General features: G+C 50.3%; 2 protein-coding genes across 3 annotated transcripts in view; one reads left to right on the forward strand and one right to left on the reverse strand.

Moving 5' to 3' along the window:
• The window catches only part of Nol9 (nucleolar protein 9), a 17,186-nt gene extending 16,817 nt beyond the window's left edge, over positions 1–369 (reverse strand). Inside the window, exon 1 of the mRNA XM_029558299.1 lies at positions 5–369. Coding sequence (XP_029414159.1) covers positions 5–232 — 228 coding nt within the window. The 5' untranslated portion in view covers positions 233–369. The remainder of the gene's footprint in view (positions 1–4) is intronic.
• Positions 370–538: 169 nt separating this feature from the next.
• Tas1r1 (taste 1 receptor member 1) lies at positions 539–16,297 on the forward strand. Of its 2 annotated transcripts, none has more exons than XM_008822430.3 (6): positions 539–1,449; positions 10,497–10,803; positions 12,552–13,313; positions 13,688–13,900; positions 14,205–14,325; positions 15,229–16,297. In XM_008822430.3, exons 1-6 carry the CDS (start codon positions 1,259–1,261, stop codon positions 16,194–16,196), a joined length of 2,562 nt encoding a protein of 853 aa, XP_008820652.1. In that variant the 5' UTR covers positions 539–1,258; the 3' UTR covers positions 16,197–16,297. The 2 variants fall into 2 exon arrangements, with proteins under 2 accessions (XP_008820652.1, XP_017650917.1); XM_017795428.2 differs by having other exon boundaries at positions 1,335–1,449; positions 10,672–10,803.
• Positions 16,298–16,372: the final 75 nt, after the last annotated feature.

A 16,372-nucleotide genomic window follows, 5' to 3' on the forward strand; every position in this document is an offset into this window, starting at 1 on the left:
CCTTCCGGGCGGCAGCTGAGCGCGCGCTGAGGCTCACGCCCGCCCTCCAGTCAACGCCGGCCGCCTGGGCCCGCAGCAGCCGCCGCCGCAGCCGCCGCCGCTCGCACCGGCTCAGGGCCGCGAGCCGACGACGGGCTCGGCGGCTGAAGAGGAGCTGGGACCGCGCCTTGCGGACCAGCAACGAGGGGGAGCGGCACGGAGGCCGCCTGAGGATCACCTCCGCGTCAGCCATGCTCGCTCCGCGTCGCCTCCCGCAGAAGGATCTCGCGAGATGTGACGGCTTTGGGGAGACGCGGAGGATCTCGGGAGACACCGTTGCCCCGCCCCGGGAGGCGTGGCCTGGCGCTCCGGGCGCCCTCTGCTGACCGCTCCCGGTAGCACAGCAGGGAGCTCAGCGCCCCGAGGCTTCGCGGTCGTATGAGAGACTCATTTACATTATGCAAAAGCCCCACCCAGGCCCACTGGAGCCGGCAAGCCTAAAGCCCCGGATTTAGCCGCAAGGCCACCTCTCCGGAAATCCACCTGCGGATTTTTTTTTCTTCCTGCAGAAAAAACCTCAGGATTGGCCTTTTAAACAAATCCAGTCTATTTGCATGTGGTCAGTTTGCATACATTTGTCTCTGGGCTGAGAGGGGAGCAACCTTGGGTAGTAAGATTAAACCGTGATTTATTAGCTCTCACTTTGAATGTCTGAACAGGGAGCCTCCGGGTGTCAACTCAAAGCCTGGTCTCAGGTTTGCTAAGTGAGATTTACCAAACTATGTAGCCGGTTGGAGGTAGTGACAGCCTCTAAGGTAGTCTGTTCCTCCCAGGCTTGAGGCCTTGAGTTCGAGGCCAGCCTGGTTAACAGCCTGGCCAGGCTGCTCAAAACAAAACAAAACAAAGCCTTCAGCTCGGAGGTAACAACCCTGCCCTTCCGTACACCCTGGGAAACTGTGCCCCACCCTCCCTGCCCCGCCCCCATTGCCAGGACTCTCCTCCTGAGCCAGGTGAAACCAAAGGTACCAGAACAAAGACCGAACCCACAACCATCCAGAGAAGGGGTCGCGCGGAGGGGGGCTGGTTTGCATCCTCGCCCCTGCCCTGCCCAGTTCCTGTGTGAGACCACAGGGCAGGAAAGCCAGGCCCAACAGCCTGCTCCCCAGTTCCACCCCTTTTCAAGGCATGGAGCTGGGCAGCTGTCATTCACTGTATTTAAGCAGCCAGCCTCCGCAGAGGGGCTGCTCGGCCATGCTGGGCACAGGGACATCTGGTCAGCATGCTACTCTGGGCGGCTAACCTCATCAGCCTGCAGCTCTCCATCACCTACTGCTGGGCCTTCAGCTGCCACAAGACAGAATCCTCTCCCGGCTTCAACCTTCCAGGAGATTACCTCCTTGCAGGCCTGTTCTCTCTCCATGCTGACAGTTTACGGGTGAGACACAGACCCCATGTGACATGTTGTGACAGGTGAGTGGGATCACTCAGTGGGCTGGGGATGGAGCGAAGTTAGCAGTAGCTCCCCTGGCATACAGGCGTTCTAGCCCAGTACTGTATCAGCAGGGTGTGGTGGTAATGCCTGTAATGCCAGTACTGGGGAGGTGGAGGCAGACAGATCAGAAGTTCAAGATCATCCTCATCTATATAGTGAATTTGAGGCCAGCTTGGGGTAGAGACCCTGACTCAAAAGAAGAAAAAACAAGAGCTATCCCTTAGTGGAAGTGGTGGCTACAAGGGCCCCGCTGGGTGCTTCTGGGCCACTCACTGAGTTCCGCCCCTTGTCCTTCCCCATCAGTCTACAGTGATTGCAGTCAAGCCGATAGCTATACCCTTCCACCGGATCCTACTTTGCAAGGCTGTCTATATTGCAATATGCTATTTAATTCTTTATTATATTATTTTGTGATATTGCAATCCATGATTTTGTTCTTGCTGTTACGGTGGGTTGTAACTCCAGTCAAGTCTTTTCCTGGCTTCTCTCTAGCTGGCAAGTGTGGTTCCCTCAGGGTGGAAAAGGGAGACACAGGGCAGCAGGTGCTTTGGAAGTGTAGTAGAGCTGCAGATAAGAGACTGGGAAAAGAAAACTTGGGCTTTGAAAAGAGGTTTCAGGGGGCTGGAGAGGTGGCTCAGTGGTTAAGAGCACTGGCTGCTTTTGCAGAGGACCTGGGTTTGATTCCCAGAACCCCCATGGCGGCTAACAACTATCCATAACTCCAGTTCCAGGGGATCTGATGCTTTCCATGGGTCTTTGGAGGACACAGGTGCACTTATACAGGCAATACACTCATACACATAAAAAAATTAAAATATTTTAAGAAAAGAGGTTTCCTGGCTGGAGAGATGGCTCAGTAGTTAAGAGCACTGACCGATCTTACAGAGGACCTGGGTTCAATTCCCAGCACCCACATGGCAGCTGACAACTGTCCATAACTCCAGTTCTGGGGGAATCTGATGCCTTCTTCTGACCTCCACAGGCATTGCACAATACAGGTGCACTTACACACATGTAGACATAACACTCATACCCCTAAAATAAAAATATTTTTTTAAAAAAGAAAAGAGGTTTCAGGAAGGACACAAAGTTGGCTTCATAGAAGTGAAGGGTTCTGTGACAGCATTTCCCAACATCAGGGCAGGGCTCTCAGCGCTGGTTGAACCACATGAGGCAGGAAAGATGGTTAATTTTACATGTCAGTTTCCAGGTGATGGTGCCCGGAGTTGTTGGGTCAAATATCAGTCTAGATGTTACTATGAAGGTGTTTGAGACATGATTAATATTTTAAAAAATATTTTATTTTAAGCTGGGCATGGTGGCGCACACCTTTAATCTCAGCATTCAGGAGGTAGAAACAGGTGGATCTCCGTGAGTTCAAGGCCAGCCTGGTCTACATAGTGAGTTTCCAGGACAGCTGGGGCTATAGGGAGACCCTGTCTCAAAAAGACAAAAAAATTTTTTTTTATTATTTTTATTTTATGTGTATGCGTGTATTGCCTGCATGTAGGTAAGTGCACCCGTGTTGTGCAGTGCAGGGGGTTTGAACCAGCGACCCCCGGGTAGTGATGATTAGGGATGAGTAAGCACGCTGTTCGCCAGTCCATGCCGCCCCCCTTGTATCATGAACACTCAGGCGCAATGGGGAGTCTAGTCAAGCAGGGACTCATTTATTGCAGGTATTACAGAGCTTATAAAGGCACCTGGAAATCCCCTCCTCAGGGTGTATCTTAAGGATGGTCCCTGCTGATCATGCACTCCTCAGCGGTGTGGAAGTATTCTTCAGACTTTCAAAGCAAGCCAGGCTGCACCCCCAGTAACTTCCTTTCGGACCTATGCAAGGTGGGGCCTTTAGGTCCCCACAGTGTAGTGCCCAAGGAGGACATAAGAGGCCATCGGATCCCCCTGGAACTGGAGTCACGGACAGTTAGTTGTTAGCTGCCATGTGGGTGCTGGGATTCAAACCTGGGTCTTCTGCAAGAACAGCCAGTGTTCTTAACCGGTGAGCCATCTCTCCAGCCATTTACCTATTTTTTTAAATCTTTTTTTTTTATGCATATGAGTGTTATGCCTGCCTGTGTGTAAGTGCACTGGTGCCCGAGAAAGAGGACAGAGAGGGCATCGGATCCCCTGGAACTGGAGTTATGGACGGTTGTTAGCCACCATGTGGGATTCGATCCTGGGTCTTTCGTGAAAGCAGCCATCTCTCTGAGCCATCTCTCCAGCCCCCTTGTTTAACTATTTTATATACTTGGAGTCATGCAGACTAATGAGAAGTTTTTTCAGAACTGATATGTTGAATTTATGAGTGTCAGTGCTGAGAATGCCACTTCACATGTAGATTAAAATTGCAAAAATATGTTTAGAGCCATTACAGAAATTACTAGAAATCCTGTCCCAATGCCAAGCTGAAATTCACTGAGGAATTTTTTTAAATTTTATTTTATTTTATGTGTATGAGTGTATTGCCTGCACATATGTAAATGTACCCATGTCATGCAGTGCCCACAAATGACAGAAGAGGGGTTGGATCCCCTGGAACTGGAGTTAGGGAGAGTTGTTAGCTGCCATGTGGGTGTTGGAAATTGAACCTAGGTCCTCTGCAAAAACAGCCAGTGCTCTGAACTGTTAAGCCATCTCTCCAGCCCCCAACGGATTTTTTTTTTTAATGAAATTCAAGTCAGCAACTAAAATAGAAAATTTAAAAACCAAACATTTGCCAGGCATGGTGGCGCACGCCTTTAATCCCAGCACTCAGGAGGCAGAGGCAGGTGGATCCTCTGTGAGTTCGAGGCCAGCCTGGTCTATAGAGTGAGTTCCAGGCAGTTGGAGCTACAGGGAGACCCTGTCTCAAAAAGACCAAAAAACAAAAAACCAAACCAAACATTCTGCAGGGCATGGTGGCCCACGCCTTTAGTCCCAGCACCTGGGAGGCAGAGACAGATGGATCTTTGTTAGTTTGAGGCCAGCCTGGTCCATATAGAGTTTTCCAGGACACCTGGGGCTGCAGGGAGACCCTGTCTCAAAACCAAAACAAAAAACCAAACCAAAACAAATAATAATAAAATACTTTTTGGGCAGGAAAAATGGTTCAGTGGTTAAGAGCACTGACAGCTCTTGCAGAGGAAGACCTGGATTTGATTCCTGGCACCCACATGACAACTATCAACTGTAACTCCAGTTCCAGGGGAATTCGACACCCTCTTCTGACATCTGTGGGCATTGTAGGACATGGGTGCACTTATACACTCATACACATAAAAGAAGAATAAAATCTTAAAAAAAGAATAGAAAATTGCCAGGTATGGGGGCTGGACTGGAGAGATGGCTTAGCGGTTAAGAGCACGAACTGTTCTGACCTTCATGGGCATTGCGCAACACAGGTGCACTTAACACATGTAGGCAATACACTCTTACACATAAAATAAAAATAATAAAATATTAAAAATAAATAAATTTACAAATAAAACATTTATTAAAAATCTTTGTATGTATAATGAAAGCTCTGCATTTCAAAACATAGTCCTCCTTCCCCTCACAAAAATAATAAAAAACAGACCGTGGTAGCAAATGCCTTTAATTCCAGCTCTTGAAACGCAGCTCTCTGTGAGTTCAAGGCCAGCCTGGTCTACATAGCAAGTTCCAGGTCAGCTGGGGCTACAAGGAGACCCTGTCTCAAAAAGACCAGAACAAAACAAACAATGAAAAACAGAAAACATAGGCTGCATTTTTAGAGGGAGCCAAGGTTTCAGGCAGCTTGCACTGGTGTGGGCGTGACATGGCAGCATATGCACAGCAAAGTATACACATATGTTTGTAGCCAAAGGTTCAGTGAAGTTTGGAACCATAACTGTTATAGGACAGAGTTCGTAAAAAAATCACCAACACCACTTTAAGAAAAATAGCAAGGTAAATTTTAATTTTCAACCGGCCGGGCTGTCTATCTCGGGAGTAGAAGCAGCCCTGATAATTGTCAGGTCAGAGTTTTTATAGGATTACAGAATTATTATTAAAACAGGACATTTGTGAACCGATCAGGTTTGTACAACATAGCAGAATTTTGACTCTATTCATCAACAACCAATCATTATACAGACAAGTGATATAGTCATATAACTTGGCAATCAACCTTGTAACTTTAAAATTAGTCAACTCATAAGGGCATTAAATCCAAGAGGGCACCAGGAGGTCATGCCAGGAACGCATCTTGAGCTCTGGGGTCTAAACAGATCTAAACACTGAGGTCATAGAGATGCTGCCACTCACCCCCTCCCAAGACCCGCTGCTACACACTGGACTCCATCTCCTAAACCTCATCATTTGTCCCCTTATACTGTGTTGTGGGAGCCAAATAATCACCCCCTAGTGCTTGCTCATCTCCCTGATCCTGGCTCCTGGTGAGGTGGCTGTGTCCCTCTCTCTCTTTTTGATCACATAAATGCTTCTCCACACTGCTGTTAAGGATCTTACTAGATAAGTGTCCCAGGTTCACATCCAGGTTTTCAGAAGTTGAGAGCTTGTATAATTTGGAAGCTCCTCTTTAGAAACAGGCATGAGCCAGGCATGGTGGTGCAGGTACATACCTTTAATCCCTTGAATTTTAGCAGAGGTGGGCGGATCTCTGGTCGACATAGTGAGTTCCAGGCCAGCCAGGGTTACATAGTGAGAGCCCGTCTCAAACAAACAAACAAACAAACAAACAAACAAACAACTGTTATAGGACAGAGTTCTTAAAAAAATCACCAACACCACTTTAAGAAAAATAGCAAGGTAAATTTTAATTTTCGACCGGCCGGGCTGTCTATCTTGGGAGTAGAAGCAGCCCTGGTGATTGTCAGGTCAGAGTTTTTATAGGATTACAGAATTATTATTAAAACAGGACATTTGTGAACCAATCAGGTTTGTACAACATAGCAGTATTTTGATTCTATTAACAACCAATCATTGTACAGACAAGTGATACAGTCATATAACTTGGCACTCAACTTTGTGACATTAAAAACTAGCCAACTGCTTTAGTCATAACAAGTAAAATAAGACAGTCAAGGTAAATAACCTCTAGGTGGTCGTGCAATAACAGAATAACAAGGGTGGTCTTATGCCCTGTGTCAGGGCGACCCAAGGCAGCAAGCAGGTTACAGAAGCGAAAACAAGCTGGTTAGCAAAAATATAATGTCTGGAATTAGCACATTCCGTGATTCATGGCGAGGGCAATTTTCCAAGGCCCAAGGTTGCCCCCTTTTTCCTTCTGGTGGAGCAAAGTTGCTGCTGAAATGGCTCTGAACAAAATGGAGTAACTCAGGCAAGTTTGCTGAGCCAGTTCATTCCCCACTCCTGTTGTGAGTAACGTTAATTCTTTGACCTATTAGGCATATAAACAGCATTTTTTACCTAGTGTCATGCATAATCCTTCTTGTTGCATGAAAACAAGATTTAGCCCTTAGCGATTTTATAACACCACCTCAGCCTAATGAGTTGAGGGAATAAGTCAAATTTTTAATTTGATGTTCCATATCCTTTAAATCTAGATTTATTTGCTGGGTGAGAGCTTTAAAATTTGCTTCCCCTTTTATAAGTGCAGCGGTCCCTATTCCTGTGGCACCCACTATACCTGCTCCTATTCCTATATAGTAAGGAGGTCTAGGGTGCAAGCACAGCCAGCAGTCTCTTGTGAGACTTGGTTCAGTAGCATTGAAAAACTCATATGTATAGAGCAAAGACATATAATTCAGGGGGGTCCCATCGTGAAACACTGTGGGAATTAGCATATGTAATAGGGGGTGGCTCTGACACAGTAGGAAGTGGCTAAGATCTTACCATCTGAAGTTCTTTTTAATACCCAATTATCAGGGGATGGCTCATGGGGATTTCAGTCACTGTACCCAGTAACAGTTTTTATTATCCAGAAGGAGAATATAAGAATTAAGATTTTTTTTCACCAGTCTGACCTTGAGGGGATTGTCTGTTCTTTTTACTGTCCATGTTTGAGGAATGTGGTCCAGATGGGCTCTCTTAACTTGGGAACGGTGACTCCAGTGGGCACGTCCGACAACCTTAACAGCAGTTGAAGTCAGCAAGATGATCGGATACGGACCAGCCCACTTGGGTTCAAGGTTAGGTGCCTGATGTCTGTGAACTCAACTCCAATCACCAGGTTCCAGATCTGTCTGTTCAGTGGTCAGTGAGGGATGACTGAGCTCATGAGCCTCCTGCACTAGTCCATGTACCTGGCTCAGAGCATTTTGCAGAGCACATTCCGTGATTCATGGCGAGGGCAATTTTCCAAGGCCCAAGGTTGCCCCCCTTTTCCTTCTGGTGGAGCAAAGTTGCTGCTGAAATGGCTCTGAACAAAATGGAGTAACTTAGGGAAGTTCGCTGAGCCAGTTCAATAACATGGGTGAGTGTTCCCAGAAATACCTTGGAGTCATTGTGTTTGATTTTAAATCAATTTTTGGTCACTGCATTTTTCAGAAACGTTTTTTTTCTTTAATATTTTATTTATTTATTTATTTATTGGTCTTTTTGAGACAGTGTCTCCCTGTAGCCCCAGCTGTCCTAGAATTCACTATGTAGACCAGGCTGGCCTTGAACTCACAGAGATCTGCCTGCCTCTCCCTCCTGAGTGCTGGGATTAAAGGTGTGGGCCACCACGCCCGGCCTATTTTATTTTATGAGTGTATTGCTTGCATGTATGTGAGTGCACCCATGTCCTGCAATGCCGCGGGTCAGAAGAGGGCTTTGGATTCCCCTGGAACTGGAGTTAAGGAAAGTTAGTAGCCGCCATGTGGGTGCTGGGAATCAATCGAATCCGGGTCCTCTGCAAGAGCAGTCCTTGCTCTTAACTGCTGAGCCATCTCTCCCTACCCCCATTCAGAAACGTTTTTAAAAATATTTATTTTTTGGTCTTTTTGAAACAGCATCTCCCTGTAACTCCAGCTGGCCTGGAACTCACTATGTAGACCAGGCTGGCCTTGAATGCACAGAGATACCCTGCCTCTGCCTCCTGAGTGCTGGGATTAAAGGCTTGCACACCAAGCTCAGCTTTTATTTATTTTTACTTTATGTGTCTGAGTGTATTGCCTGCATGTATGTAAGTGCACCCTTCTCATGTAATACCCAAGGAGGTCAGAAGAGGGTGTTGGATCCCCTGGGACTGGAGTTGTTAGCTGTCATGTGGGTGCTGGGATTCGAACCCAGGTCCTCTGCAAAAGCAGCCAGTGCTCTTAACAGCTGAGCCATCTCTCCAGTCCCCCAGAGACCTTTCTCTGTTGCCAAGGTTCTTGCAACTCCCACTTCAGCTATATGACTTCATATGTGGTTCCACCCACATTTTAAGCAGGGTTCTCTTTAGTTTTTAAGTTTATTTGTATTTTGTGTGTATTAGTGCTGTGCCTGCATGTATGTAAGTGCCCCTGTCATACAGTACCTGCAGAGACCAAAAGGGGCATCGAATCCCTTGGAACTGAAATTACAGTGTTAGCTGCCACTTGGGTGCTAGGAACTGAACCTGAGTCCTGTGCAAGAGCAGCCAGGGCTTGTAACCACTGAGCCAGCTCTCCAGCCCCTTATTTAGTTTTTTACAAAACACTGTGTAGCCCTGGCTTGTTGGGAGACCTCTGTTATGCAAAAGTCGAAGCCCCTTCACACCGGACAGCTCATGCAGCTCGGGGAATGTGCCGCGGGCTCCTTTTCATAGCAAGGTGCTTTCTGGCATCTTTCCCGTCTCTCCCTTTGAAGTGGCCACCACAGATGCCTTGACATAAACATGGCCTTTGGCTCTATGCATACCATGCCTTCCTGTGTGTGGTTTTTACAGGTGGACAATAGTCTAGCAGAAACCCACTTCCACATGTAAATAGAATATCTCACAAAGTATCTAAAAGCTTTTACCACTACCCCCATGGTATATAAATATGCTAGTCTTCTCTTAATAGTCGGAGATCAGGCCAGAGACTGGGAGATCAGGCCAGAGACTGGGTCCCAGAAAGCTGGATCAGCAGAGAGCTGGACAGCAAGGAGCAGAGATACAATAAAGCAGTAAACACAGACTAAGCCGTGCCTTGAGTCCTGTGTCTTACTACCGGCGACCTGATCTCACCGGAGAGCAGCACTCTCCGTTACCGACCCACGGATATCCTAGCTTTCGCCGCCTCCGTGTTTCTTCCCTGTGGAGTTCACTGGCCAGGACTCCGCAATCCTGAGGAAGGGCACAAGGGTGTAATAGAGGCGGGATCCCGACTAGATAATACTCTAGTAGCAGAAGAAGCTCTCCGCTCCAGAGAAGTGTGTAGCTATCAGCTACAGCCAGCATCAGAGAAGTCTTTACACCTGCCGTCTCCAGAGAGGCGCAGCCGGCCAGGCCCGCCAGCCGCTAGCTAGCCAGCGGGACCAGAACCACGGCGGGAGAGTGCACGTACACCTGACCCTGGGCCACATCCAGAGTGAGTGCGCCCGGGAGCCCAGGCGCGCTCCCCACATCGCCTGCAGCCAGACTCACGCCGGGATTAGCCAGGTGTGGCGGAGACCCCAGGGTGCCCGCACACACCACGCCGGGGGTCAAGCGACCCTCCCCATACTGGCTGGCCTGGTACTCTCTATGTAGACCAGGCTGGCCTCAAACTCAGATACCCACCTGCTTCTGCCTCCCGAGTGTGGGATTAAAGGCGTGCACCAACATGCCCAACTTCTTTTTAAAAAAAATTTGTTACATTTATTTGTGTGTGGTGCATGTGTGTGTGTGTGTATGTAGCAGTGTGAAGGTGAGAGGATAACTTGCAGGATGCTGGTATTCTTACCCATAGGAGGCCTGGTTATGTGGCACTTGTCCAACATGGCCTTCACCTCTCTCTAGGGCTGCTAACCCCTCCTGGAACTGAACATGTATTTCAGAGGCCACACTGAGGTCCCAGCTGCATAGGCCTGGACAGAGGACCTCAGAGGTTTCCTTCTGTCCCCAGTGGGATGCTGGGAGGCCAGAGAGTCTCAACCCTCCACCTTCTTAGCTCTAGCTGGGCTTTTCCCGCAGACCCGGCAGCTTCAATGGCCATGGCTACCACCTCTTCCAGGCCATGAGATTCAGCATTGAGGAGATAAACAACTCTACAGCCCTGCTGCCCAACATCACCTTGGGGTACGAGTTGTATGACGTGTGCTCAGAGTCTGCCAACGTGTATGCCATCCTGAATGTGCTCGCCCTGCAGGGGACTCACCTCATAGAGCTACAGGAAGACCTCTACAGCTATTCCTCCAAGGTGCTGGCAATTATTGGGCCTGACAACACCGACCACGTTATTACCACTGCTGCCCTGCTGGGCCCTTTCATGATGCCCCTGGTAAGCTGACCCTCAGGGACTCCCCAGCCACAAGTCCAGTATGGGCTAGGATGGAGGCGGGGTGGTGGGAGCTGCTGTCCTCTGAGGCTAGGCTGGCTCCCTTATCTCTGGGCAGTCCCTGCAGTCTAGCCACACACACTGCAGGGGTCCCACCCCCTCCCCACACTGTTCCTGCTGGCCTCTCCAAGGGCTGCTTCCACAGTGTCCTGCCTCGTGGGAAACCCATTCTCCTTAAAAGGGCTGCCATCTAGTCACCCTTCACCTGCCCTTTCTTCCCTACCAGGTGGGTGGGAGTGCCCTCACCTGGAGTCCCATAGTAATGGCCCCTCTGTCCTTGGCAGTCTGTCTCAGCATTCTAGAAGGATCCCCTCCCCCATTTGCTGCTCCGTGCAGAGCTCTGCCCCACCTAGTTCTGCCCTTTCTGCACCTAAGCTCACCTTGGATCCTGTCCTTCACACAGTTCTCAGAGTTCTGGCTGTGAGCCGGAGCACTGTCTATATCTCCACATCTGATGAGCCTGTCTCAGCCCTGTACCTTACACCATTTCGTTACCTTTCTGGCCACTCCTTGGACGGCACTCCTCGGCATCTATGCCCCTTGCTCTTCCCTGACTCACAGCTCCTCTGGGTCTCTTGGAGGTGCCCCCTGAGGCAGCCAGTGATGCCCCTTGCCTGCCTCTCCCCTCTCAGTCCTAACAGGCCACGGACACCATGTATTCTGACTTTCGAGGGAGCGTGAGCTACTCACCTGACTTCTGCACCTCTAGTACCAGCAGCTTCGTGTTGAGCCTTTTTTCCCCTGCAGCCCCACTATGGTCCACTTGACCCCACCAGGCAGATGGAGCATCATCATCTCTACTCAGACTGGAGACCCTGAAGTCCTGCCTCCTCTCCTGCTCCCCCCCACCCCATGTGCCCTTGTTGCTGAGGCCTCTCCCTCCCTCTCTTCTGCCACAGGTTTTAGACAGACCATCACCATCAAACTCCAGTTTCTCTTCAGATTTATCATTCACCTATATTTGCTTTTTCTTTGTAAGACACAGGTGGGCCTCCTACTTACTACATAGTAGAGTAGCCTCCACCTTCTGAGTGCAAGGACTACTAGGCCACACCTAGTTAAATCTCACCTTTGGGGCTGGAGAGATGGCTCAGTGGTTAAGAATGCCTGCTGTTCTTCCAGAGGACCTGGGTTTGATTCCCTGTTCCCACATGGTGACTAACAACCATCTGTAACTCCAGTTCCAGGGGATCTGACACCCTCTTCTGGTCTGTATGGGCATTGCATGCATGTGGTACACTTACATATGTACAGGCAAAACATACACACCCATAAAAAATTATAAATATTTTAAACCTTTTACAGACCACTGCTATCCCTCATCCAGGTGATTCCACACCCCCACCCCCAGTCTGGAGCCTGTTCCAGCACATTCTTCACTAGAGTTGGATATATGCTCCTCAAATGTGAATCTGAACATGTCACTTCTCAGGGTGAGCCTTAGGGGCTCCCCACAGAGTACAGGGTGGAAGTGAGCCCCTCAGCTTGAGCGTTCAGGCCTCTTCTCTGCTCTGACCTCTGCCAATCGAGCATGTTTTTCTCAGTGTCCTTCCACTTGGTCCACTTCTTCTAGAACTCCCTGGTGGGACTGGCTCTCCTGATCTCCATCATCCCTGCAGAGGTTGGGCATTGGAAGCGTGGGCTTTAGTCGAGGTCGATGATGATGGTCTCACTGCAGCCCTCCCCCACAGATCAGCTATGAGGCCAGCAGCATGATACTCGGCTCGAAGGCCCAGTACCCCTCTTTCCTGCGCACCATCCCCAGCGATAAGTACCAGGTGGAGGTCATGGTGCAGCTGCTGCAGAGCTTTGGGTGGGTTTGGATCTCACTCATTGGCAGCTACGGCTACTACGGGCAGCTGGGGGTTCAGGCGCTGGAGGAACTGGCCACACCGAGGGGCATCTGCATCGCCTACAAGGACATCGTGCCTTTCTCTGCCCAGGTGGGCGACCCGAGGATGCAGAGCATGATGCACCACCTGGCCCAAGTCAAGACCACCGTGGTTGTGGTCTTCTCTAACCGGCACCTGGCTGGAGTGTTCTTCCAGACCGTGGTGCTGACCAACCTGACCAGCAAGGTGTGGATCGCCTCTGAAGACTGGGCCATCTCCACGCACATCACCCAAGTGCCTGGGATCCAGGGCATTGGGATGGTGCTGGGTGTGGCCATCCAGCAGAGGTCTGTCCGTGGCCTGAAGGCATTTGAAGAAGCTTATATCAAGGCAGAAAAGGGTGCCCCCAGGCCTTGCCCCGAAGGCTCCAGGTGCAACACCAACCAGTTGTGCCGAGACTGCCATACTTTCATGGTGCACAGCATGCCCAGGCTCGGGGCCTTCTCTGGGAGTGCAGCCTACAATGTGTACAAGGCAGTGTATGCTGTGGCCCACAGCCTCCACCAGCTCCTGGGCTGCAGCTCTGGGACTTGTTCCAGGGGCCCAGTCTACCCATGGCAGGTAAGGAAGTCCTGTCAAGGTCCCTGTATCCAGAACATTCAGTCCTGAGAAAGCAGGCACTCTGGCTACCCTAGGAGCCACTGACTGGAGGGCTGGCTTTCTCCACATTTTTCTGCCCTCTGATCCTGGCCGCCTATTTACCATGTCCTTGAGCTGTCAAAGGCTACAGTGTCTGCAAAAGAGTCCTTTATTGGAAGTCTCCTCTCTTGGGAGGCTGGTCAGCAAGGCCAAGGGGGTTCCTAGGAGGGAGGGCACTCTGAGAAAGGGCCATGCCTTCATAGCTGGGCTGGAACTACCAGCACAAGGACCTTGGCCTGCTTCCACTGCTATCTGGGTGTGTAACCTGTGGCAGCTTCACGATCTGTTTGTCTCAGCTTCTGCAGCAGATCTACAAGGTGAATTTCCTTCTACAAAAGGACACTGTGACATTCGATGACTACGGGGACTCCCTAAGTGACTATAACATCATCGCCTGGGACTGGATTGGGCCCAAGTGGACCTTCAAGGTCATTGGCTCTGCCTCATTGTCTCCGGTTCAGCTACACATAAATAAGTCGAAAATCCAGTGGCATGGGAAGAAGAATGAGGTAATGAGGGTGTGATCACTTACCAGATGACCTCCTCACGGTGCCAGATTCCTAACCAGAGGAGCAAGGGGGCCCCCGGAGGTCGGGCTGCCTTAGCTCTCTGCTCAGTCCTGTTAGGGATGCTAGCTGCATGTGCTAATAAACAGATGCCCAATTGGATGTCAGTTCATATGACTAGGGGCTGTACCCTGAGAGGGAGCCTGGAGGGCAGAGGCATGGAGAGCCTCTTTCCTGTTCCATGTGTGAGCTGTCCTTTGACTTGGGCCCCTCTGTGTGATCGCAGAACACGTGTGGCTTCTTATAGGTGCCTACATCTGTGTGTACCAGAGACTGTATTGAAGGGCACCACAGAGTGGTTATGGGTCCCCACCACTGCTGCTTCGAGTGTGTGCCCTGTGAGGCCGGGACCTTTCTCAACAAGAGTGGTGAGTGATTCAGATCCCTGGGGTCTGTACCAGATGGAAGGACTTCTCCCAGGTGTCTACACGTACCAGCTGGCTCCAGATCCAGTTCATTGCCCTCCTGTGAGTTAGGTAAAGGCTGGAGGACACCTGCCATCATGCTGAGTTCTGATCAGGCAGAAGCAACCACTTGAAAACTACAGACAGACCTAGGTGTGTCCTCTCTTAGAGCCCTCACAGCTCCCTCAGATTGATCTGGTCTGAATTCAACCTCCTTATCCAAACAGATATACCAATGGTCCCTTTGTACATGCTGTTTATCTGAAGTTCCTTCCCTGGTGGATGTCAAAGGGATTCAGCCCCTGAATGATTCAGACTAAATGGTTCAGACCCACTAGCATGTCTGCAGCAGAAAGAAGCTGGCATGTCCCATCTCGTGACTCAAAGTGGAGAGTAGCGAGCATACTGGGTAGCTATGAGCTCAGTGCAGAGCTGGATTCTGGGGCTTTCTTTCCTTTTTGTATCTCTGTGGAGATGGAGATGTCTTTGTCACCAGAGAGCCAAGACATCTCAAAGCTCTGAAGGTGGATTTGGTTAGTGGATGTGCTGGAGAGAGACAAAAGTGCTTTATTTTAGGGTTGGTGACTCTCACTGGTTCACAGCCTCGCTGGCATGTGGACAGAGACACCAGTGTAAGGCTGTTTGTAATCCTCCTTTGGGATCATGAGCCATACAAAACTGATGCATGTTTCTCCAGTCTGTAATTAATACAGGCCTTTCGGGGAAATGCTTGGCCTGGGGCTGTTCTAGAAGGCCTACCTGTTGAGGTACAACTAAACTCCCCAGGCACCTGGCAGGAGTTCCTTTCCCCATTCCTTGCCTTCTCAATGGTCACCTGGCTCAAAGGAACCTTGTCTTCCCTTTCAGACCTTCACCTCTGCCAGCCTTGTGGAAAAGAAGAATGGGCACCAGAGGCAAGCCCGGCCTGCTTCCCACGCACCGTGGTGTTCTTGAGCTGGCATGAACCCATCTCTTTGTTGCTACTAGCAGCTAACACTCTGTTGTTGTTGCTGCTGGTTGGGACCGCGGGGCTGTTTGCCTGGCACCTTCACACGCCTGTTGTGAGGTCAGCTGGGGGCAGGCTCTGCTTCCTCATGCTGGGATCCCTGGGCTCGGGTAGTTGTAGCTTCTACAGCTTCTTCGGAGAGCCCACAGTGCCCGCATGCTTGCTGCGCCAGCCCCTCTTCTCTTTGAGTTTCGCCATCTTCCTTTCTTGCCTGACCATCCGCTCCTTCCAGCTGGTCATCATCTTCAAGTTTTCCACTAAGGTCCCCACATCCTACCACACTTGGGCCCAAAACCACGGTGCTGGTCTCTTTGTGATCGTCAGCTCAATGGTCCATTTGCTCATCTGTCTCATATGGCTTGTGGTGTGGACGCCACTGCCCACCAGGGAGTACCAGAGATCCCGGGATCTGGTGATGCTGGAGTGCACACAGGCCAACTCTGTGGGCTTCCTCCTGGCTTTTACCCACAACACCCTCCTCTCAGTCAGCACCTTCACCTGCAGCTACCTGGGCAAGGAACTGCCAGAGAACTATAACGAGGCCAAATGCGTCACCTTCAGCCTACTCCTCTACTTCGTCTCCTGGATCACCTTCTTCACCATGTCCAGTGTTTACCAGGGCAGGTACCTGGCTGTGGTCAACGTGCTGGCGGGGCTGACCACCCTGAGTGGCGGCTTCGGTGGGTACTTCCTCCCCAAGTGCTATGTGATCCTCTGCCGGCCCGACCTCAACAACACACAGCATTTTCAGGCCTCCATCCAGGACTACACGAGGCGCCTCGAGTCGGCCAGATTGGGGGAAGCGGAACCGGAAGTTCCTGAGGGTTGACGAGCGATGGGGTGGAAGGCCTGGGGGGTGCGGGTGACCTCAGAGCTCCTAAGTAAGCTTGCGATGTGTCCAGCCCAATAAAGATCCGAGCGTGTGTCTTCTTGGCTGCGCTTCCGGTCTCCTGAGCGTCCAGCTTGGTGTTGCTAAGCAACTCTGGGACCGATAGCCCCAAGTCA

The sequence above is a fragment of the Nannospalax galili genome, unplaced genomic scaffold, assembly GCF_000622305.1.
Source record: "Nannospalax galili isolate Female #2095 unplaced genomic scaffold, S.galili_v1.0 scaffold1488, whole genome shotgun sequence".
NCBI classification, from domain to species: Eukaryota; Metazoa; Chordata; class Mammalia; order Rodentia; family Spalacidae; genus Nannospalax; species Nannospalax galili.

Bases quoted from the DNA above. Each gene is read 5' to 3' on its own strand.
- Tas1r1 (XM_008822430.3), top strand. From the start codon at position 1,259: ATGCTACTCTGGGCGGCTAACCTCATCAGCCTGCAGCTCTCCATCACC. The intron at 1,450-10,496 runs GTGAGTGGGATC...CTTTTCCCGCAG, and splicing joins CATGTGACATGTTGTGACAG to ACCCGGCAGCTTCAATGGCC. The intron at 10,804-12,551 runs GTAAGCTGACCC...CCTCCCCCACAG, and splicing joins GCCCTTTCATGATGCCCCTG to ATCAGCTATGAGGCCAGCAG.